Genomic DNA, 25,254 nt, shown 5'->3' with positions numbered 1-25,254 from the left:
ACATAAAATGGCTGGGGGTGCCATCTTATCCTCTGTCTCAGACAGCAAAACGTATTGAGCCGGTCCTGCCTACAGATTTAAGATTTTTTGATTGAATTAAAAAATTCAAGAATGTCTTGAAATCTGCAATACGCAAGGATTCAGAGTGACTCAGTTGTACATCTGGAACCAGATAGTACACTGTAATCTCCTAAAGCTTTGCAGTTTATTCCTGGCTGCTAAACCTTTATGGGTAGGGTAGTTCTCTGTTTCACTCTCACAGAGGTCAGCATCACAACAATTTGAAAGTTATGACTGTGGCCCAACTTGTTTTCCAATACCTTTCTCATTGTTTGCCTCCTCTTCTGAAAACATCTGGAGAGAGAAATGAAGCCATCACAATACAAATTTATCACTTTGTATTAATATTTATGTGGTTTCATGTTATGAAATGAGTTTTCTTTCTACTACAGTATCTGCACAAAGTTTTGCTGCTGTTTTGATTTTTTCCCAATAAACACAGTGCCTTTATTACAAGATTTCCCAGACAATATGGGCAGTTTTTGTTTTAAATCAAAGTGACTCCACCATGCAAGATAGGGGACCAGAAAAAGCTTGAGTTGATAGGCAGGCAGCCACCCACCCACTAGACACCCTGCTCCTCTCCTCCTCTGTATATCATCCTCCAGAGATGAGGCCAGAGGACAAGATGGTTAACTCATTTTCTCCCCCTAACAAAGCTGAGATAGGTTTATGGAACGTGATGATTAGCCCAAGGTTAGGGATTCAAAACAAAGTGTAAGTGTCCATTGTCTGATCCAGACATTCTGTTCAACTACTGTGTAAACAGAGGCCTGAAAGGACACAAGGCTGATTAGTTTGCATACTTTTGTTCAGAGATCTCTCTGCAGTAGTTGCCATCTCGTTTCTCTGCACTTGCAAAGCTCCTGTACCTTCCAAAGCTGCATGAATAATTACACCAACCTTATATTAAACAAATGCAGCTTACCCGCTTTGGAAATACAGCGAGGACAAAAGGGAAAGCTTTACCTGCTGAGCATCTGCCTGAAATGCAACAGAGGCGTTCCTGCCCCAGAGGCCGCGCCAAGGCAAACCCTTCCAACCCTGTGAAAAGGAGATGCCGAGAGCCGTGCTGCGGAAAGACCAGCTCTTTCATCCTAAAGATGAGGGGAAAGGTGGTACTCTGCACATGCTCAGAGACAATGACAGTCATTCACAGACCTCAGGACTGAACCCTCACCTTCCTAAATTTAGGGGTCTCCACGGGACCCTGAGCGTTAAGCCGGAGAAAACCGCGCTTGGCGCCGCGCCTGCCCCCCACCCTCCGGCTCCCCCACTTCTCGCGCCAAACTCCTCCGAGTGAGCGCCCAACTTCACCCCCCCCCCCGCGCGCGCCAACCCCCCCCCCCGCTTTCCCTAACCGAGGAACATCGCCGATTGGCTGGGGCGCAAGAGCCTCCGCGCTCCAATTGGCTGAGGGGGCTCGCCTCCTCCGCGCTCCTTTCCACGCCCACCTTCTCCGCCCTCCGCGGGCCAAATTCAAATCGCTGACACGGGCGGACCAGCAGCTTTCAGCCTAGCGAGGGAGGGGATGGCGCGCGTTTCATCTGAACGGCGCCCGCCGCGCCGCGCCCGAGATTCCCCCTAAGCGAGGACGAAAGTGAGGGGGGGAGCTCATACACACACAAAAAAAGGAAGGTGAGGGCGGGGCGGCGATTATTCAGCTCGCGGGGTTGGTGGCGCCAAACGATTTAAACTGGATCAGGGGAGGTCTCCGCCCCGCTCCCATCAAGAGCCAATCAGAGGCGCCATGCGCCCGAAGGGTGGGAGGAGCTTATCCCGAACGAAAGAGCGCGGGTGGAATCCCGGGGCTGGAAGGAGGGGAAGGTTGAAGTGGAGGAGGAAGGGCGGGGGGTGAGTGACTGGCAGAGAAGGAGAAGTTGCAGAAGGCAGAGGAGACCTGGGGGGCGTGCTTGAGAAAGTAGCCCGCAAAAAGGTGATTTTAAATGGTGGGCGTTTTGGGGGGTGTTGACAATAAGGTTTGGGTTGCAGCAGCGGGATCCTTTTTATTTATTTATTTTAAAAAGTGCTGCTTAATGGTTAAACCGTGTTTGCTGAAATCAATAACCTTGACGATATTAAGCTCAAATCTGATTGACTTGTACTTTGACAGATGCACCAAGGAGCCTCTATCCTGTGTGAAAGTGTGTGTTGTGATAAGTTTTGTACATTTTTATGGCATCTTGGGGGTCTTTGCCTCGTTTTTGCTACAACTGGCTTCTGCTTCTGTGATTTGTAACAAATAGCAATGAATTGGACCTTGGAGGTAGCACAGGGCACTCTAGGATTCAGTTCCTCCAACAACCATGATAGCTGCTGTACCATTGGGGAGAATATCATTGCTGCATAAATATGTATACGTATGTATTTCAGAGAAAGTGAAATGGTGCCGTTTTCCCTTTCAACAAACACAACTATCCAATGCTGTTTCTTTTAAAGTACTGGTGCTTTATTTCATAATATCACAGGCCTGCAAGTTTAAAAAATATCATATATAATTATGTATTTCACAACACAGGTGCCCCACAAAACATTTACCTTTGCTCCACAGTACTTTAAAAAAATGTGTGGGAACTGCTGGGACAGGGAAAAGAAAGCCACTCAGCTTGATAAACAAGTGGCAGTCCTTGATATGTTTTCCAGAGAAGGAATGCTCACCTTTGAACGGGATTACTGGGAGGGTTGTATTCTGGATGACATACACTGCAGTCATCAAACCTCTAAAGATATGTGCAGACTGGCAGCCTTGGAGTCAATCTGCTGTGGCTGCAAGAAGGTGGTGATGTGCTGCCTACCATGTTGTGTAATCTGTGGTTATCCATTCTGCCAGTAAATGGTGGGAACAGCCAGCTGCACCTTGTTAAACAGATATTGACCAGTGTTTGCCAGTCTGGTGCAATCCAGATGTTTTGGGCTACAACGCCTATTTGTTCATACCTGAATGCCAGCGGGGGCTGATGGAAGTTGTAGTCCAAAACATCTAGGGTGCACCAAATTTGTGAAGGTTGGTACAGACCTTCCTACAACCAGTTTGGACAGAAGTCTCATGCTGCAGTTTCTGATCATCAGCCTTTATTAAATATTTTTCTTTATGGTTTTTATGTTATAATGCTAATTTGGCAACTTCACAATCACCAGCTTGACTGAAGCAAGAAACCTGAAACAGGATTAAACAAAACTAGTGCAAATCTAGACACATATGTCAGCAAATTGCACCAGTCCCCTTCGTGTAAAGACATGTGACCGTAGTAAGACAAATTTAGCAATATGTGAGAATAAGAATCATGTAGACACATTTTTAACAATGGAGTTGGGAAATCTTTTTATAACCCTGCAGTCCTAAGTGTGCTGCCTATGGAGTAAATCCACCTAAACTCAGTTGGCCTTCTGAATACAGGTGCTTACTGCTGTGTGGCACATTTGTCATCTGAATGAATGGCCAGAGTTCTCATTCTAGAGGTCTTTCACCAGTATTCCCACATTAAATTTGTTTCAGCATCTCTGGTAAAATGATGTCATCCTCACCCCACCTTTCCTCCATGGAGATTAAGGTGACATACATGGCTCGCCCCCTCCCCATTTTTTCGCCACAACAACCTGTGAGGTAGGCTAGGCTTAGAGAGTGTCCTGAGGTCACCTAGAAAGCTAACTGGCTCAGTGTGGACTTGAACTCTGTTTTCTAAATCCTAAGTCCAACACTGGTCACTGTACCATCACAGACTTCCATCTACCGGTATTCTGTTTTTTGCTTTGTTAAGTGCATATACATAAAATAATTTTCCTTTTTTCTTCTTCTCAAAGAATGCTGTAAAGGTTGCCCAACCAACAAAGCCCTTATTCTATTTAATTCAAACGAATATGAATAAGAGAAAAGCTTGCAGTGGCAAAATGAATGCTGAAGACAAGGTAACCTATCTCCCACTTTATCTACCGTATAGCAAGTATTGGCTAGAGGTTGCTGCTCATTGGGCTGTGGCTGACACAGTTCTACAATAAACAGATAAGAATTGCAAATTACATATGAACAGCCATCACTATGCTTGACATCTTCTGTTTGTTGTTTGGTTTAACAATTTGGTTTTACTTCAGTCTTGTTAAAGAACTGGACCTGAAGAATGGTTACCTTCACTAACATTCAGTCATTTTGTTCTCTGCATCTGTACAGAGACAAGTCACTTGTGAAGCTATTGTCGAAGGAACTTCCAGACCCAGCAATGGGTAGAAACAAAACCCCATCAGTTTAACTCATTGTATTTTATCAGCATTAAAAATGGCTACTCCTTTGACTTTGAAATTAGCTGGCCAAAAAATGTTATTCCTAACTTAAGTTTTCTTCATATAATTCTCATGATCACTAGTTAAATGAGTCTCCTGGTATAAGCCACTGTGAGAAGAGAATGCTGGTTTAGATAGGCGCTTGATTTTATCCACAGGCTTGCTGTTACGTTCTTCAGCTATTTTTTTCTCCCTTTATCAGGAACTTGTTTACACTTTTTGCTTTGTTAGCAAATATAAAATAGACAACAAAACTTAATTATGTTTTGACACCATCCAATTTTGTCCCCAACATTCTGTCATGTAGAAATGCATGATGTTGTATATCAAAACACAGGTAAATTGTACACATTATGCGGGGTAAGGGTTTGGCTGCAGCCTTCTTTTACTGCAGCATGTATTTCTGCCCTAAAGCAAAACAATCAAGACTGACTGAAATACATAGGAAGTCTGATAAAATCCCCTAGGAACTAAACACGTGAAAGTTTTGACACAGTGGTTTTCAACTAGTGGTATACTGCAGCCTGATCGAAGATGGGTCACAACTACCACCATAAAAATACATGGCAAAATGTAAAGGAATGTGTCCTTTACATGTTTGGGCTAAAGGTGGGTCCCAGGTCTGAAAACATTGCAGACTACTGTTTAGACAACAGGCACTTGATTGATTTCAACATGACATTCATTGGTTTATTGATTAAAAACAGCTTTCTTTTCGTATTGCTTTTATGCCTGGCATTGCTGATCTCGAGTCACACAGTTTCATTTCTTTTTGGCTCAGGAAAATTGGTCTTTTGAACCACATGAAAGCACATTGAAAACTCCTCTGAAACAGGCAGCGACCTCCAACTGGCTTTTGGCAGAGAAGCCGCCTCCTGCTTCTGGCCATCTGACAACGCCACCCAAGCCTAATGAAATCTCTCCTGGAGACCCATGGACACCGACGGCTAACCTGAAAATGCTAATCAGCGCAGCTAGTCCTGAGATTAGAAATCGAGAACAGGAAAAAAGATTGTCAGACAGCAGAAATGAAATCCCTGAGGTAAAACATTTGTCTTCTTATCGCTATAAATATTATTGAGCGCTGTACTCAAAGCTTAAGTATGTACTTGAAAAGTAGCTCAGCTTTGGTTTGTTTCAGTATTTTGTGCTAGACCTCAAATCTGGAGTGTTAGTTATTTTTAGAGATTATAGTGTGTGCATAGCAGACGCTTCAGGGTAACTCTATTATTTCGAGGCTCACCAGCTGTCGCCAAGAAGGCACTTGGCATTGCGCATTGGCCAGAAATGCTGTTACTAAATCTGTCGAATCTTAATATTTTTCGTGTAAGGTGTTACCAATTGGTGTTTCTGCATTGTTTTCTTTCCGCAGGACCATTTGTCAGGAGACGAATATGAAAAATCTCAACCCAGCCGTAAAGAGAAAAGTCTAGGGTTGCTTTGTCACAAATTTTTAGCTCGCTATCCTAGTTATCCCGACATCTCTAAGAACAATGAAATTTGCCTTGATGAAGTAGCAGAAGAGCTTAGTAAGTTTGGGACTAAGATCCGGTGTTTATTACTGGAAAAAGCAAAACTCACTTCACGCTGTTCAAAATGATAAGCGATTGATTAGAGTCTTGGTAATTCTTATAAACAACTTTATAATGTGGTTCAGTATCCTTAATAATAGCTGTCAACATTTCCCTTTTTTAAGGGAAATTCCCTTATTCCGAATAGGATTCCTCGCAAGAAAAGGGAAAAGTTGACAGCTATGATCCTTATACTCTCACTGTAGCTGATACTAATAGGTTATTACATTAATAACTACAGTTTTTATTTATTTACTAAATTTATATACCGTCCTTCATCCAAAGATCAAAGGGCAGATTTTATACTGTATTTTGACAAGACACATAACATGATACCCTCCCCACCCACCCCAAATACCCCCATCACATTTTAAAAGCCACAGATTGTTTAAGCAGCCCAGGGCCTGGGAGAAGGAAAATGTTTTTGCCTGGCACCTAAAGATATATAACGAAGGTGCCAGGCGAGCCTCCCTGGGGAAAGCATTCCACAACTGGGGAATCACTGCTTCCCTCTGGACCTCTCATGGAGAGGGCAAACGGAGAAGGGCCTCAGATGATGAGTGCAAGGTCTGGGTTGGTTCATATGGAGAAAGGCGGCCCTTGAGGTATTGCGGTCCTGAGCCATTCAAGGCTTTATAGGTCAAAACCAACAACTGGCCCTGGAAAGTTACAGATCAAAACCAACACTTTGAATTGGGCCTGGAAAGTAATTGGCAGTCAGTCCAGGGCTGGTGTTACATGCTCAAACCATCTTGCCCCAGTGAGCAACCTGGCCATTGAATTCTGCACCTACTGAAGTTTCCAAACAGTCTTCAGAGGCAGCCCCATATATTGCAGTAATCTAACATAGAGGTTACAAGGGCATAGAAAACAGAAATTAGGCTATCCCTGCCCAGATATGGAGGCAGCTGGGCTGCCAGCTGAAGGTCATCATACAGGTCCTTACAGCAACCTTACAGCTCCTTACAGCAACCAGGAATTTGGAACGGGGCATGTTATAGCGAGGCAGACTATGTGGAAAGAGCACAGTCTTCAATTTTCCAGTCCTCCGGTTTTCACGGGGAAGGAAGATATAATCATGAGGGTCTACCCACCTTCCAGAATGTGACAGGATTAAAAAGCAGGTGGAAAATAAATTTTTAAAAATTGCCCTTCTTACAGATGTTGAACGCAGGCGCATCTATGACATAATGAATGTACTGGAAAGTCTTCACATGGTGAGCCGACTTGCCAAAAACAGGTATTCTTGGCATGGGCGTCATAATCTTAAGAAAACACTACAGATTTTGAAAAAAGTGGCTGAGGAGAACAACTATAGTCAGCAAGTTGAGCTGATTAAAAGAAGACAATATGAAGAAGAGCCTGAAGGGGATGACCAGAAGATTCAGTTGATGGCAAAGCATGTTAGGCCAAATGACCATACAGACATCTGCTTTGTGGAACTTCCTGGGATGGAGTTTCGAGCAGGTACATCTTTGCTTTCTAATTTTGGCATGCCAGTATCTTCTATGATTTGAATTTGGTTGGTTCCAAATGCTTGCATTTGGGGCAATGTTTAATTAATTAGTTGGATTAATTTGTTTTTAACTCTTCTTATGATTGGCTTGTATAGTAACCTGACTGGGCAGCAAATCATTTTTTCTTTAGAAAGACAGCATATAAATCCTTTAAATAAACAAATGGAATCTGCATGGAAACATTTATTGGGGGGAGTGGGTGAACCCGAAGCCTAGGCGAGTTAGGAACAATGATTTCAAAGCTCTCATGACTTGGATTATATTCTGCCATGGTTATCTCTCCGTACAGCTTCAGTAAACAGTCGTAAAGACAAGTCTTTACGGGTGATGAGTCAGAAATTTGTGATGCTGTTTCTTGTTTCAACCCCCCAAGTTGTGAATCTTGAAGTGGCTGCTAAAATATTGATTGGCGAAGACCATGTTGAGTATTTGGATAAAAGCAAGTTTAAAAGTAAGTGGCAGAAATGGCTATTTCCATATCTTCTCTATACTGTGTCTTAATTTTTACATATTTAAACACTTTTTCCTGTAGCCCATCAATACAGTGGTACCTCAGGTTACATACGCTTCAGGTTACAGACTCCGCTAACCCAGAAATAGTACCTCGGGTTAAGAACTTTGCTTCAGGATGAGAACAGAAATCGTGCTCCGGCTGTGCGGCAGCAGCAGGAGGCCCCATTAGCTAAAGTGGTGCTTCAGGTTAAGAACAGTTTCAGGTTAAGAACAGACCTCCAGAAAGAATTAAGTACTTAACCCGAGGTACCACTGTACAAGACTAAAAATATGAAAAAATTAAGATAGCATACTGAGAATGTAGGTGTTTTGCAACTTAGCATGCCCTTAGTCCAAGTGTTCCCAGGTGGGTTAGATGTTAGCTCTTAATGGCCAGGTTTGGCCCAGTGTTGGCCCATGAAACTGATTTATTAGAATAAACTCAAATAATGTGTCCCCATGTTCCCTCCCCTTTGCTCATCTTTGAAGATATCATGATTTCTTAAATCACAGTTTCCTATGATGTCCATACTGGGAGACTGTGGTTTAAGAACCAGGGTATCTAACAAGCCAGGCACACAAAAGTAGGATTGAATGCACAAGCACACACCTTTTGGTTTAGTAAACTGGCTGATTGGACCTAGATAGTGACTCCTGAACCAGGCCAGTATATGATGTTGGCCTCCTCATAATTCATGGACAGGCTGTCATTTCTTAACTGGCTAAGCAAGTCATGAATGAATCCAGCCTCCTCTACCTGCTCCTATCCTCCTGCACAGCCAGGAAGAATTTGGGAGCCTTCACTTCCACTCGGTTAACTGCAGTTTGTTGTGTTATACAAACTGATAAGCGGTGACTTATATCAACTATGGTTAGTTTGAAACAGGAATGTGTAACATTGGCAAATGGTCAGGGATAAAGAGTTGTCCAACACCAGAGGGCCGCAGGTTCCTCATCTCTTGTCTGAAACAAGCCAATGGCCTGCAGCGGTTTAACCATAGCTACAGTTCTGTGTTCAGATGAGACAGCAAGCTGCAGCTAAGTTAAAGCTTGTGGATGTGGGAAAGATTACTCTTTTCTCATCCAGCCTCCATCTAACAAAGCAAGGTGTCTGTTGAGAATGTTCTTCGGTGGGAACACAGTTCTTTGGACTCCTACCAAATTTAATTTTCCACAGTTTCCTAAACCCCACCCTTTTGTCATTCACACAGAAGCTCATTTAAAAATATTGAGCATATGGGGACCAAAATTTAACTAACCTATTTGTGTACTCCTGTGGATCCTTGGAACATAAATGACCCTGTTGCTTTTGTTTTGTGTGTTTAAAGCACCATTTGGACTAATAGGAGAAGAAGGGTGATGTTTTCATAGTACTGAGCCTCTGCTTAATGGTGATGTAGTAGTACTGCATTTTCATTAGTCTTTTAAACTTATTTCAGCTAAAATTCGAAGGCTGTATGATATTGCAAATGTTCTCAGTAGCCTTGAGCTCATCCGGAAGGTTCACGTTACAGAAGAGAAGGGTCGCAAACCAGCATTTAAATGGACAGGACCAGATGTTTTTTCAGAGATTCTGGGTAGGTGGACTATTACTTCTGTACTCTAGAATTGCAGGCAATTCCCCATTTCCGTAGGGGTTTTGTTCCAGGTCAAAGCATGCATTGACAGAATGTGTGTAAATGTGCCCCGTTATGCCACTATTCCTCCCTCTTCCGGGGTGCGAAAGGACCCGCATGTTGGTGGTTACATGTCAGTGGTTGCATGTCAATTGGACTCACCTAAAATGGTCACCGCCTGTCACTGTAATGGTGAAGCTTTCTTATCCACTGCTCCTTGCTGCTATCAACCAAAGAAGGCTTTTGGTGAAAGGCATTTTTCACTTATATGTAGATGTGATCATTTCCCAATAGTTCTGCCAAAACAAAGGCTTAATAACAATTTTGTGCACGATTGATTTATAGCTGCACAGCCTGTATCTACACCCACTGCGACTGCTTCATCTCATCCTGCGGAAGGGAAGTCTTCCAAAGAGCATTGTTCCAAGAACCTCTTCCCTACGAGAAGCAAGCAAGGCTTCATACGGCACCCATCTTTAATGAAATTGGCAAAGGGTGCGCAAAGCAATCAGAGGAAAATTAGATCTGCTCCAAGCAGCCCCGTCAAGAAAAATGCAAGTACGTAGCTGAAATGTAAACTCTATACAGTGTCATTCCAGAGATGCTATTGAAATGTTGAATGGTTCTGCTTAATGCCTTAGCGCAGAAAAACAAACAAACCCCGGTATATCTTGCAATCTCTTGAGTTGTCTGCTCCTGAGCAGCCTTACTAAGTTTGGCTAGACTTATACAAAGTGGAAGGTATGTGCTATACAGTGGTACCTCAGGTTACATACGCTTTAGGTTACAGACTCCGCTAACCCAGAAATAGTGCTTCAGGTTAAGAACTTTGCTTCAGGATGAGAACAGAAATCGTGCTCTGGCAGCGCGGCGGCAGCAGGAGGCCCCATTAGCTAAAGTGGTGCTTCAGGTTAAGTACAGTTTCAGGTTAAGAACGGACCTCCAGAACGAATTAAGTACTTAACCCGAGGTACCACTGTACTCAGGTTGGAAAGGCTAATGGGTAATGGTGTTAGGTGCAGTCACAGGTTCCATTTTGAAGGTTTGAAGTGTAGTAGGCTCCATCCATGGCATTTCCAGCTGATGATTTTGAGTAGCAAGGCGCTGAAAAACCTTGAGCCCTTGGAGATGCTGTGTCGGATCAAAATGCTCTTAATATGACAGCTTCATGTAATCCTATGGACTTGTCCCACTGTGGCAGTGGCTGTGTTGGTGGCCAAATCCAGGCCACAAGACTAACCATATACAACACCTTAGGAGCAGTACCATAAGGTGTTGTCCTTCCAGTGACGGACTCTGGAAGGCCATGAATTGCTCATCCTCAAGCTATGCAAACAGTACGGTTTTAGTGAAATCTCTTTATTTATCTTTTCTCCCAAAGGTCAAATTCCACCAAGCTTTCCAAGCAAGATGGCTCAACTTGCAACAATATGCAAACAGCAGCTGGATGAACAGTCAAGGTATGTTCGTAAAAGAGATGCATACAAAGCCTGCCTACTGAAAGCAAAATTTCCCAGCCTACGTGAATCCTCCAGCAGCATATCACACTTACTAACACAACTCCTCAACAACAGGACTAAAATTAACATATTTGGTGTAAGAAGAGCATGACTTAATGTTTGGCAGTGCTTTCTTTGCTAAATAAGAGGAGCCAATTCTACTGTATTGCTTTGGCGGAGCCATTTTGGATGCAAGGGTTTTAATGCTGTGGATTTCTTTTCTTAGGAATTTCAAGAAGAGAAAAATGAAATTGGAACATTCTACTTTTCCATCCCCTCTAGGTCTGCCACCCAAAACTCGTTTGAAGCCTAAACCATTCTTGTTACCTTCTCAGTCTGAGATCCTACCTCTGATCCACAACTCTGTACCTCCAGCAATGCTACCTCTCCATCCCAATGTGCCCTATGCATTATATCTGCACCCTTCCCAAACACAGCTAGTGACGGCATACAATCCAAGTTTCACGGTGCGGCCTGTCCACTGTGCTAATGTGGCTGGAAGTAAGTCTACCACGGAGCCCAGTTCCCAAGTAGCCCCCGGTAAAATATTTATTGAAGACAGTGGCAGCAATGGAGAAGGAAGTGCTTCCTGTGCTAAAGGCCAGGACCTCTGGCTAGCGAAGGAGCAAGAAGGTACAAAGGATGATGTGGTGCATGAGAGACGTTTTAAGAGACGTAGAATGGAGGGCAGTCCAATGAAAAAATGTGCAAGTGAAGAAGCGGTGCTGCATGATGTGCTACTGGTAAGCTGTATTAAAGTGCACACTCTTTCCAAATACTAAATGGGTGGCTGAGGCATGAAATGCATGGAATAGGGCTCTCTAATTGGTTGCTGTGGAAAATCAATTCAATAGTTAAGGGTTCCTGTGAGTCAGGTTCATGCACAGGGTCTACCTTTAGCAGTGGCAGTGGCAGCTTTTTCAAATCTCACCTGTGCCACAGGTAGCCACACTATCAGTAGAGCTCTCCTTCTGACCACCTGACCTCCACTCTCTTTCTACACAAAGCCTTAGGAGCAGAGAAAGAAAACAGCTTAAGAAATACAGTAGTTTTATTTTTTAAAACAACAACAGCTGAAAAAGTTCCTGCCAACACCCAAGGTGCCAAATTCATTTCCTCCTCCCCGTTCATCCCTATTGCAAGCCCACCTAAAGTAGGGTTGCCATACATCCAGACATACCTGGAATACTGCAGTCAGAAGCAGTGTCCAGACATATGGCAACCTGTGTTGGCAGTGTTGTTTTTGGCGATTTCCCTTCAAAATAGCTCAAAACCTTTTTTTGCACGTTTGCCAAAAAAGGCTTAACAACCTTTGGCAAAGCTAAGAAAAACTCGACAACTTTTGTGTCCGGATTTTCACTTTTTGAAATATGGCAACCCTAACCTTAAGGAGGAGGCCATCTGCTCAGGCTCCCTTTTAACTTCCAGGTAGCTTTGCTTTTGTGGTATTGGAGCGTCCAGTTACTCCCCATATAGAAGGACAGCAGTTACCCAGCCTCAGAAGAAGCTGTCTTGTGTTTTTGGATGAGTTACAGCTCTGGGCAGGGCTTCTTTTCAGCAGGAACTCACCAGAACTCAGTTCCAGTACCTCTCAGGTGGGTGCCATTGCCATTCTAAGAGAACAAGGGAGACGTTTGTGGTGAGCACCTCTTTTTCTAGAACAAGAGCACTGGCTGTGGGCCTGCCTCCTTCCAACTGGCAGGTATATTCAGAACTGCTGCCACACACACTAACACGATATAGCATCTTTTCCTGCTGGGGGAGGGCGCATGGAGAGGTAATTCATACTTCTTTCACCCTTTACAGATAATGGGCTAAAGTATGCTTTGGAAATTTGTTCCCTAGATGCTGCAGAACAGTGGGACACATATTACAGAGTGCACTAAGTTTTGGAGCAAGCCTATTATTTTCTACCTGACAAATCAGTAATTGCAGATTATCAGTTGTTGCAAAAACTGCCCTCCTTAGCGGCTGGCTTGCTAAATGCAGAGCTCTTGTGACCCATATATTGAGCTGCTTTTTTTTAATAAGAAGTTGATCCAAAGGTGTGTGTCCAGGAGTCTTCAGTCATTGAGATGGAACATCAGTGAGCACAAAGCAATACACAAGTAGATCACATTCCTCAGTTGAAATGAATGCAGAAGGCATTAAGAGTGGAGGAAATCCTTTTTTACAATTGGGGCATCTGCTCACAGAACCAGCTGCTGCATTAGGGTTGTTTCCTATTTTCCTAGCCCTGATCAAATGTTCTGGAAACAATATCAAATGTATTTACTGTGTGCACTTTGATGATAAAGCAAAGTACTGTACTAGAGTATGCTTGTACTTCTCTCTTTTCCTTTTGCACTTTAGTCGGGTTCATCAGCTATTCCCTATGCCTTTCCCCACTTCTCCTTGAGTCTCTTGGACCAAGCTAGTTCTGCCTTTTCTGCTATTGATTAAATTTCATAACTTATTTTCACTTTCCCTCTGTTTTGTTACTTTTACTGATTTTAAGCTTGGGATTCTTCTGTATTATTGGTGCTTGGTGGCAGTAGCCAGGATTTTTATACTGATTTTGTGGGTGGGGTATTGGTGAGGTCTAGAACAGGGGGTTGCTTTGGGCAGGATTGGCAAGTAATGTGAGGGGGTAGAAGACTCCTTAGTAACAAATAAGTAACAACATGACTAAAGAAAGATGAAATAGACCTCTGTTAGGAAGGGTTACATAAGGATGACACCTTTTAGAGAGGCACATTTCACCAGCTTTGCTAAGGTAAAGAATATCTTGAATCTGACTAATGTCTCGTGTGTGTGGAGACCTGGGAATTTCAATAGCCCCAATCAGTTGCTTTTTATAGTTATGTTTTCAAGGCACCGTGTTTCTCCATTATTTATTTTTTACTTTGTACTGTATTCCTGTTTTTCTGAGTGATGACAGCCAGTTGCTTGTTTCAAAGAATCTGGTTTGATATAGATACAAAATTCTGGGAACTGGATATCTCTCGGTTGTGCTTTGAGCTGCTTTTCTAGGAGTGCAATAGAGGGTGGGCAAACTCCAGCCTCAACTTGGGAGAAGGGAAAAATAGGAATTGTGTTGGAGAATGGAGTTGACTTGCAGAATGCGGGAGAAGGAGAACAAGAAGGGAGAAGGCACCTTTAATATTACTCATTCAGACATATGCTTTCTGTGTGTGTGTGTGTGTGTGTGTGTGTGTGTGGGTGTGTTTGCGTGCACGTGCACCTGCCTATTCTAGATGGGGTTTCACTCACTCTGACAGAATAGATTGGGGGCTGCTCCCCGATCCAACTTTGTCACTGAAAGCTTAGGTAGCCTCGTTGGGGAGGGGTATATATTACCCTGTACAGACAATATGCCAATGACAGTAATTCTTGGACCGGAATAGTCTTGCTATAGTGAACCATGCCTTAGCAGCCTCAAGACTCAGTTATTGCAATGTGTTTTATGTAGGGCTGCACTTGGGCCTTGTCTGGAGGCTTCACCTATTACAGAACGCTCTGACTGTAGCATCGTTGGGGAGAGACTATCACCAGCACATAACTCCAGTAGCACTAGCAGCCTGCATGCTCTGAGGCCAGGCTCCAGATTCTTGTTTTAACCTGCAAGGCCCTTAACAACTTGGCTCTCAAGGACCACCTGATTCATTATATCCCTGCCCAATCACTGAGGTCTGAAGGGGAGTCACTTGTTAGTGGTCTCCCATGGCTTGTATCCACCAGGAGTCACACATTCAGCATTGTGGGCCCAATTGTATGGGACTCCCTTCCAGTTGAGGTCAAACAGTGCCTGCCCTTTGGTTGAACTTCCATCACCTACTGATTTTTTTGTTTATTCCAAAAGGCATTTTAACTGAATTCTGATATTATACTTTTAACTGGTTTGTTGTTGCTGTACTGAGTTACTTGTAAACTGCTTAGAGACTATTGTAATTAAGCAGTATATAAATTGTTGAAATAAATAAATAATATCCATATGTGTGTGTGTATCCACCTCTAAATTAGCCTTTGGTTATTTTGCATTTCCCCCACCCCCCCACCCCAGGGAGCATCTGTTGCGAGCAAAAAATCCCGATGTCCCATAGCTTCGCGTCTTGACCAGGAAACCTTAACTTCATCAGCTGTGAAACAAAGTAAATCTGAAAAAACAGATCAACACTTGGAGGGTCAACCTACGCAGCAGAGGCAAGGGGAATTTTTGGAACCTGACAGTGTCACCACAATGCAGGAGATGCCCGCAACATTTGCAATCGCTACACACAAGGTATACTTCCCCTTAAGCCCATTTGTCCTATGTCATTGCTCTTCTGAAAGGAGCACTGAATGTCTTAAAGTAGGCATTTTATGCTCCATCTTTACAAAAAAAGAAAGAAAATCAGATCACATTCAGGACCAATGTAATGTCTGATAGGTAGCTTCAGCCCATGGACAATTCCCCCTCTTTCCTTTTATATTTTAATTAAGGACTGCTGCTGGAATTTACTGTATTGCATTTCAGACAGACCCTCGCTATTTGGACAAGGCACATGTTTTGTGCGATCCATGGGCAGAATTGTAGAATGCAATAATGGACATGTCATATTGTCCAGCAACACTGATAATATATCAGTAAGTTGCCCATATTAAAATTATCCTTTATAAGACTCCAGGATGAAAAGTAATGGTCTTTTAAAATATTTGATCATTAAAAAAAAAAATTAAGAGATCAGAATGAAAAAGAATCATGCATTCTGCATGCTTGTAGAGCACAAACACATAGTTCCATTTTTCTTAAAAGTCGAATGTTGTCTTTATCTCCACCCACCCCAAATATGTTTAATTTTCATCATTATTCATGGATGCCTTTTGCTTCATATACATAAGGTCTTCATTTTTAATGTGGCGTGGAAAAAGAGGAAGAAGGAAAACATAGAAGTGTGGCATGAATTAAGCGTGAGGTGGTCCAAAATTGCATCGTTGTGGTGGTTGTTTACGATCTTCTCCCTCCTACAAAGTTGTTATTATCCATTGCAGTAATGGACAAGTGCAATATCAAACTTGGGGTTCCAAATATTGGGCTGCAACTCCCATCTTAGCCAGCAAATAGTCCAGGATGTAGTCCAACCTCATCATTTGGAGATCCAATGTTGAAGAACCCCCCACCCACCCATGGGTAACAGTTGCTTTGCGGAGAGGAGTGGTTTTCCATCTTAGAAATGGCATGGCTAAGTTCTCTTACTGTTTCCCTTCAGTCCCAGTGGCTTCTTTAATTGTTAAACAAGACATCAAGAGATCCAGTCATTGTTCTGCCATGTCATATCTATTTTGGCCCTTTCTTGTTTAGGAACAGTGCAGTACCTGGGCTAAATCTATGAAATTTGTGTTGATTATTGTTGTGAATATAAACAGTACATTTCCTCTTGTTCTTTAGACTTGGTTTCCTTCAGGATACCTTATACCTCTTCCTCACTGTACCAAGCTTGGTAATGAGACCATTTTTTCTAACAAGGAGAAAGCTGAGATGTGTGCAGCAGAACAGAAGTCTTATAGTTCTCCTATTGCTGGTGTGTATTCATTAACTGTGCCTCCAAAGTATTCCAGACTTGTTTATATCTGATGACTCCTGTCAGCTATTGATGAAGGACTTTAGGTGGGAAATTTAACTACAGCTATTGCATGCCTGAGGCCTGTGCCCTCCTCATTCTGTTTTTGCAATGGTGGCTTGTTCCACATGGTTCCACTTTCTGTGATCTGAAGAAGATGGATTTAATCAGTTCAATACAATATATATTAACAGTTCTGAACTCACTTACAGAGGGCTTACAAAACTACAAATAAAAGCTAACGTTTTTGTTATCCATTTAATAATTCATTCTTATTGTCTCCTATAATTCTCATTTCCTTCAAGCACTTCTTTTTGTTTGTTTGTTTCATAAAATTGATATGCCGCTGGATTGTTTTTGTTTAAAAAATACACCTCAAAGCAAATTTGAAGCGAATAAAACAATAAAATCATCAGTAACAATCCATAAAAACAACGCAGTAAATCATTCAAAACATAAAATCAACAATAAAGGGAAAAACCAATTAAAACAAACATCCACATTCTACACATGTTCCATGTTCTGATCTTGAGGGGTGGTTGTTTTTTCAGTTATTGAATGTATTTAAACCAATGTTCTAGGTGAGTCATTTTGTTGTTGCAGGACCTTTTCAGAGTTTCTTATAATGTGATAGTTTGTGCATTAATATTCTATGCCAAGGCTTAATTGCATTCATTTGAAGCCTGCTGTGACCAAGCTCCTGGTGTTTGGCTGGCCTTTGTGTTCACGCCTGCCAAACATTGGCCTGTGTTCCTTGACGCAGAAGTATTGTCATTTGTGACGGTTTATTCTTTCTTTCTCCTCCTCATAGGTGGTATTCCAGTGACGTCTGAATTTACTGCCGTTAATTTCCCTGCTTTTCATATAGCACCTGTGAACCTAAAGCTACCTGCATCTTCTGTAGCTACTGTCCCCGTGGTGAATGGCACTGCTGTGACTTCAGACCAGGCTGACTCGATCCAAGCCCCAAGCGCTTCAGTTATGAACTTTACACTACAACACTTGGGACTGATTCCAGCCAATCTACAAATGTCTGCAAATCAAGTACTTAGATCTGCCCCAGTTTGTCAAGGAGCAGAACATGTAGGCTTCAAACAGGAGAAAGCAATACAGAATGTTTTACCACCATACGGTGATGAGTTAAATGGTAAATCAGTTTCAGCAGCTTCTTTACAGCAGGTAAGAGAGCTTTTAAATAATAGTCTGTTTCAAATAAGACTGATGGGTTATTAACACATATTCATGCCAGAGTGTACAGTCGCTCATAAGCAATGGGGCATTTTACATGATTTGGTAACAGGAGCAAGCCAGCAGGAAACCACACCCAGCAATTTGGAGTTAACTCTTTATTAGCAACAACAGGATCTGAAAGATATGAACAGCTTTGGATACAGATGTCGAAAAAGTGGGTTTTCAGTAGCAATAAAATTTTCAGTATAATAGGATGTTTTATCTTTGCATACCAGTGCTTGTAGAGATTTACTTGGTTAAAACTGTTAAAAATGCAGACTCTGCTAAAAGAGCAGTACCATTGTATGAAAAGGCTAGAAAATTACAGAAGGGATGCATAATACAACATTGTGAAATTGGCTGTTATATTGGCAACCCTCTCCGTATGTACAAATATTTACCAGTGGACCAAAAGCATTAATAGAGTATGCTGAGACAGGATAAATAGTAAGACTTACCAACAGTGTCCTTTTCACCTGCTTCTTGTTTCCTTCTCTGTTGTTCCTGTTTCTTCTGCTTAGTTACAGTATTGAAAAACCCCAAACAGGGTTCCAAAATACATTTTAGTTGTTTCAGTCTCATCACGTGCAAATAATTTAGTTTTCTCTTCCATTCAGGCCACTGTTCCTGTTACGTCCAGCATTCTGGATAATTGCCATGACTTCCAAGCATCATGCGAGTCAGCTGTAGTTCCTGAGTTTTGTTCATCCTTTCATGAATCAGATAGAATATCTCAAGCAACACTAGCAATTCCACAAAGAGAACATGGTGTTTCAACAGAAGATAAATTTTGAGTTGGTATAAAATATTGTTGAACTCTTCCCCCAAACAGATATGATTGAAACACTTATTTCTGGTATTATAAATGTGTACTCTGGAAATAATATTTGATCATAATGATGACTTCTTCATGCTTGAATATCTTTTTAGTTACAGTTCTACTTGATCAACTATATATATATATATATATATATATATAAAGTAAGGACACACACCATTGTCTGTAAAAACACCACTTAAATGTCTGACTTCATAGTTGTGTGGAATAAGAAAGCTCTTGTTCGTTATTTGTATAGAAACATATTAAATATGTACTGGCACATTGCAAGTACCAAACATGTAATATATTGTATTTTTAAAAAAACTATTAAGGTGGCTCTTGTTACTTAAGTTTACATAACATTTTAATTTTGTGTGTTCTTTAATACTGTTGCAAAGTTTTAAAATCTTAATCACGTCTGTGTAAATTTTAAGGTTTATTTAAGGGATTAATCAATTTCTTCAAATTAAATTTTGTGTCAGTTTTCTAACTTTTATACTTGTGGGTTGTTTCTTGGCATTGAAACAAAATGAACATACGCAGAAAGAGCGTGCAGAAGAACGTGCCATATGTATATCAGGAAAAGTATGGATAAGGATAAAATGCTGCATAATGCCTTAAAATGGACTGGAGTGTGTGAGGATTAGACCAAAGGGTCCATTTCTCCCAGCTCTCCAACTGAGGTGGACTCCCACCAGATGCTGTCAATGGAGTGACAAAAGTGTCGCCAACCAATCCTTTTACCTGCTAAACATGGTTGTATCCATTCTTACAGGGGTCAGCAGAAAACCCCAAAATGGTGTTCGGAGGGTAGGACTGAGCCAGGCCAGGACCCACTGGATCTCAAACTGCCCTCAGTTTTCATATGATGGCATTGGGTCCAATTACTGCCCTAGCCTGGAGTTGTCACAGTGATGAAGCCCGATCGTTCATCCCCTACTTTCTGTCATGGCTGTAGATGCAGCAAAGCCTCTGTGTGTGTGTGTGTGTGTGTGTGTGTGTGTGTGTGTTTGTTTGTTTGTATGTGTGTGTGTGTGTGTGTAAAAGGTTAAGATTGTGCCCCTAAATCTGACTAAACCCTTGCCAAGGTTCAAAACCATGTGGATGTCATTTGGAAATGGCTGCAAAGACTTGCTGCCACCTGTCTGTTTGGGTTGTAGCCAGAACAACTTGGTTTTTACTAGCTTCTCGAGCACATAGCTCATGCCCTTTCCCCCCATCTGTTGAATGTTGTCTTAATATATAAATTGAGTAATAGATTGCATCTAATAAAAGCAAATGGAATCTATGGCACATATGCGAGAGACTGAAATCTCTTCACCCCAGCAGCTGAGATTTTTCTGTATAGAAAGATGTCATGTTTTAAATCACTTTGACCTAAGTACTTTTTAGTATAATTTTATACATACTATTAATAGTGTGAGCATCTTACACCCCAATCCTAAAGTTAGTTATCTAGAAAAAGAAGCTGTATTGCTATTTGTAAATAAGTTTGTTTAGGATCATTGCGTCAGAGTTGATATAAAGCACTACAAAAATATGAATGGAAGTACTACAACTGGCCTTGTATCAAATCACATTTATTATCATTTTCAGTATTTATAACATTAAACCAGGGGGGAAAACAAACTAGGTTTTGAAAATAATTAATATCTGAACAAAATAGTGAGTCGAGGTGACAAAGGCCTGGGGCAAAATCATAATCTTCCTGTACTTTATCACCCTGCACACTCAGTGTTCAATAAAAGATTGGCTTATCAGTTTATATTTTTGCAGTTTCTGCCGCTGATAGTTGAAAAACCTCACCATTCTTTCAGAATGAAAGAGTGATCTAAGGCTAAAAGCGATCTCAAGCCTACTCTGATTTGTACTTAGTTCTAAGGTCCTGGTACCTTAAGGGTAGGTAAGACATTGAATTAATGATGATGAGGCAATAATTATGCCAACCAAATTAGCCATCTAACCTTATTGCCTTCCACCCTACAGAACATTAGTCTGTCAAATATTTTGTCTACAGACTCTCCATTGTTTTATTCATTTGAAAACTGCATTTTTATCTTGCCCTCTACTCACTTCTTAACTCCTGCAGGTTCTCGTTTGATACATTTTTATATGAAGGAATGACTTAGAAGAATGAACTACTGTACACCAATTTATGTTTTGTATAGGAAAAAAATACAGTACTCTTCTGTTTTCTATTGAGCCACTGCAATATCAAGGCTTCCTGGCTCTGCTTCTGAAATAATAACAACTTCTCTAAAACTTGCTCTTTTGTTTCTTCTTTTTAATTTCTTGGAGGTTCTCTGGTTCACGTTTACAACATGACAACCTTTCTGTTATTTCTTTCCTATTTCCTATCTCTTAATACCATCGGTGATCTGCTTATCAGACTTGCTGTGCTTTTCTGCCAGCCTGACTTAAAATATAGTATGACCTGATTACCTCATTCACTTGCCTGCTTTGGGAAGTTCTCTTTGATCTTGGGTCTGACTTCATGTTCTTGATGTGCAGCTTTCAAACATTTGAAAGGTGTTCGTAGACTCTGCACATATTCCATCAGTCCAAATAACTACATCTTGCACTTCTAGTGATTGAAATAAAAATTGAAGCAGCTGCTGTGATTCATTTGATGAAAAACAAACCTGCATTTACACTTAGATTGAAATAAATAGAATCTATGGACAAAAAGAGACACTTGTGGTTCCTTTGAAGACTAAAAACATTATTATAGCTTCCATGTGCTCGTGTCCTGAGTTATTGCTGTATATACACACGTGCTAGAGCGGCAAAATTGTAAACAAGCTTACAAGCTTAGCCCCTGGCAATTTTGCTATATCTAAAGCAAGTATATACTGACCCTGAGGTCAGTAAAAGAATCCTCCATTGGTGGAAGACTTCCGGGTTGGCGCCTCCGGCAATGGCGGAGCTCCTCCGTTCAGGAGGAACTTGCTCCGTGAAAAACAGGGTCTGACCACCACGGCGAAGGTGGAGACCCACTGAAATCACAAGCGGGAGAAGCTTGTGAACCTGGGATTCAGCTGGCACCTTTTGCGCCTCCCCTACTCGTGGGGAAACCCTGTTTTGGGGGTCTGGAGCGACGTGGGGTGAGTGGCGCGGTGCTTTGAATCGACTGCTTCTTTCACGGAGTGAAGCCGCATTGCTGTTGCCAGAGAGCGCTGACTTTTTCCTGTGGACAATTGGATTTTAAACAACTGCGCGTGAGTAAAATGGAAAATTGGATTTTTAAATACTTTAATTTGGCACTGAAACAGGAAGGTTGTAAACAGGAAGTCCGCCTCCCGTTTTTGTAAATAGGCTGAAGCAAAGACGTTATAAGTTAAAGCCTTTGAAAGTTTTTGGCAAAGGATTAAATTTCCACCGGTTTAAAATACAAAACCCCCCTTGGAAGCAGGAGAAGAGGGGGAAATTTTGGATCTAGTGAGCCTGCAGGAGAGAGTGAAAAATTAAATTACCACTGCTCTGAACCTGGGAACGGGCTGCCAGGTGACGTTTGGAGAGAGTGCATTTGACAGAACGAATTTGACAGCTAGCTAAATAAGAGTAAGATACTGTTTCCATTGTCCTTTTCTGCGCTTAAAAAAGAGGAAAAGTAACTGAAAATTTATCTTTAATGCTTGAGTTGTGCCTGAAAGAACTGATACAAGTGGAGACTGTTTCCCTCTAGAGGGAGCTTTTGAAACTGTAACAGGAGTGTAACTGGGGGATTCCCAGCTGCAGATAAGGATTCTGAGAACCAGAGAGCAACCTTGGACCATTTAAAAATATTGACAGGAGAGGCCATTGTGACTGTTTTATGTAAGATAAGCTGTTCGCTGGGACAACTTCACAAGAAGATGGATGACATGACTTTTAAAGTTGATAATTTGGAACAGAAAGTGACCAATTTGAGTCAAAAAGCGAACACCAACACAGAAATAATTCAGGACTTGGTACAGGAATCCATTTTGGCAGGACAAATGATGGAGGAGAAGGAGGAGAAGGAGAATGCTGCTGTTGTTGAACATAAAATAATACAAGTGAGATCTGTGGCTTTACAGAAGCAAATTGAGGACTATAAGTTGAGGCCTTTTATGATTGAATCTAGGAAAAGTCAGACTGAGGAATGGATCCCGGTTTGGATTAAAGAAGGAAAGTTGGAAAGAGCCCTCTATGCAGGGATTAATTGACTTTTGGGACATGGACTCGGGCCTGGAGGAGATTGAAGTTTTGGGGGCCTTTGGACTTGGAGGAATCCTGAAATATGCCCTGAAATACTTTATGGACTGTAGCTTTAACTATGGAAATTCAGCTGATTTGTTCAGAAGGAAGAAAAGGATTGACAGGTTGGAGTTTCCCCGAGATTTGTTTTTTAGCATTAAAGAAAATGAAGAAGACCTGCAGAAGGGACTTGGAAAAGAGTTAAGAGCCTCGGACATAAGATCACCAGGTTGATGGACTTTATGGAGCTGACGGAAAGGACTGGCAGAATCCGAAACCTGGGAGAGGAGATGGTGGAAGAAGATTGGAAAATTTAAAGTTTATATATAGACTTATGGTAAAACTAATGAGTGATAGAAAAATGGTGGAATGATTTTTTGTATTTTTTATTTTTTATGGGCTTAGTAGAAATGTTATAAGGAGTTAAGCATATATAAGTATTTTAGTTTTAATGGAAAATAAGGTTAAAAAATACGTTATTTACAATATTTCAGAAAATGGAGAAAGATGGAAAGGATTTGCTGAAACAATTAATAGAAGTGGAATACAAAAAGGGAAGTGAGAGGAGGTCGAGGAAACAAGGGAATGAAAGATAGAGTATGGAAAAGAGATGATGTATGTTTTTAAAATGCTTTTGTTTTGTTTCATTTAGGGTTAAGGCTAGGGAGTGGGGTTTGTTTAGTTTAGTTTAATGTGTTTAGTTTTGAGTTTAGGGTGTGTTTTGTATTGTCTATATATTGTATTGTATTGTTTTTTCTTTTTGCTTTTCTCTTTTGTTTTTTTTCCTGGTTTTTCTTTCTTGTTCTTTTTCTCTTTTTGTAATCTATAAAAGTAATAAATATTATTAAAAAAAAAAAGAATCCTCCATTGGTAATAGGACTAAATCTAAATCTGCATTTTCGGAGAAACATCACCACATTTCTTCATAATGTTTTCTCCAAAGGAGCACTTTGGTCCCCTGACTCTGAATTCTAATTGGCCAAATGTCCCTTGTGACCTCCCTGCCTCTTTGTGGCAGGAAACCTACAATGATATCCCTCATATCCACTCCATACATGCATTAACTAGCAATTAATGTTCCTTTCTCTCCAGCACTAGCATTAATCTACCTCTGAACCAGAGCTAAAACTCTTCAGAAAATGTCTTTCCTATTACTAAGTAGTTCAGATTCCCAAATAGTTTAGCCTTACAGGTTTAACACTCACTTGGCCACTCTACATCTCTCTTCAAGCCTTCTCCAACCCCTGGATGCCTGCAGGAGCAAAACGTCTTCATTCTGGCTCAATCCCTTTATGTCTGCCTCCTCTACTACAGTATCTTCTTGTGTCTCAGCCATGATTGTTATTTTCTTTGAATTAGTCTGGACTCTTGTAAGCACAAGCCACTATTATACTTTATTCTTCTTGTAATGTTGAACTAAAGGATTGTGAAGGTTTCATTCCACTTCTAAGCTTCTTCACAGTCCTCTCCTGGTTCCTTACTTTTGCAATGCCTAACTGCCCACCAACATCTTCCAGGGTTCCAGGTCTCTGAAACTGTTTCATTCCCTTTTTCTCTCTTGAAGTTTCAGGCCTTCACGTTTCTGACTTCACAGCCATCTGACTAATTGATCTATTGTTAAACATGACCTATATACAGTTGTTGTTTTTACTAATCCACCCCCCTTTTACCCAAACAGGAGGAAAGGAAAATCTGGGTTAATTTTCTATTTTCCCTTAATTTCCAGATGCCTAGAATGAAACTTTGACCCTCCCTGTGCAAAATGTTGTAAGCAAACCATCACCTCTTAGATTTCTTACTCTTCTGTGAACAACTTCCTCTGAACTTTGGACTCTCCTAAGCAGGAGGTGCCCTTGAAGCAAAAAAGCAACCATTGAAACCAAGTAAAAACCCAGAACAAAATGTCTGAAAGCCCTGTTTCTTCACAAAAAGTGAACAGAGCATTCTGTAAGGCTTTGTCAGAAGTGCTGCAGCTTGACAAAAGTAGCAATGAGTGCCAGCTCCATGGTTGATACCTGACCAACTGGCTCGACTGTTACTGGCTTTAGGTTGTAGCAACGCAATTCTCATATTATTTTCTTTACGCAACTTAGTATTCATGTAAGGTATTTCCCTAATGACCATTCATCGTGGCTGTGGACACCGTCATACTGCTGCCTATATTGTTGATCAGTGTTTCTGCCTTTAATTTTATTTTTAAAGATTCAATCATAATTGACCTCTCACCTAGCACATGCCCTGTGTGACACATTGATTTATTAAATTTCTTTATATCTAGGCAGCTGCACTTGGAAAGGGCATCTGGGTGTAATCGGAGGGCCCTGCATTGTTCTGCAACTTGCTCATAATTGGTGCTCAATCCAAGGCTTTGTCACAA

At 41.4% G+C, this 25,254-nt stretch overlaps 1 protein-coding gene across 5 annotated transcripts; it reads left to right on the top strand.

The window, feature by feature from the left end:
* The first annotated feature begins 1,523 nt into the window (after positions 1-1,523).
* E2F8 (E2F transcription factor 8) lies at positions 1,524-19,153 on the top strand. Of its 5 annotated transcripts, none has more exons than XM_080983103.1 (14): positions 1,524-1,698; positions 3,862-3,966; positions 5,117-5,377; positions 5,708-5,864; positions 7,068-7,373; positions 7,713-7,874; positions 9,355-9,492; positions 9,877-10,089; positions 10,913-10,991; positions 11,257-11,773; positions 15,073-15,291; positions 16,438-16,570; positions 17,421-17,788; positions 18,457-19,153. In XM_080983103.1, the coding sequence occupies exons 2-14, from the start codon at positions 3,919-3,921 to the stop codon at positions 18,631-18,633; spliced, it is 2,778 nt and encodes a 925-aa protein (XP_080839229.1). In that variant the 5' UTR covers positions 1,524-1,698; positions 3,862-3,918; the 3' UTR covers positions 18,634-19,153. The 5 variants fall into 5 exon arrangements, 4 of the variants coding, with proteins under 4 accessions (XP_080839229.1, XP_080839230.1, XP_080839228.1 ...); XM_080983104.1 differs by having other exon boundaries at positions 1,537-1,660; XM_080983102.1 differs by lacking the exon at positions 1,524-1,698 and adding an exon at positions 1,905-1,996.
* The last annotated feature ends 6,101 nt before the right edge of the window (positions 19,154-25,254 follow it).

This window comes from Podarcis pityusensis, assembly GCF_964106645.2.
Source record: "Podarcis pityusensis genome assembly, chromosome: 1".
Classification (NCBI taxonomy): Eukaryota; Metazoa; Chordata; class Lepidosauria; order Squamata; family Lacertidae; genus Podarcis; species Podarcis pityusensis.
The sequence above is the reverse complement of the archived record's forward strand: the minus strand, read 5'-3'. Positions and strand labels throughout refer to the sequence as shown.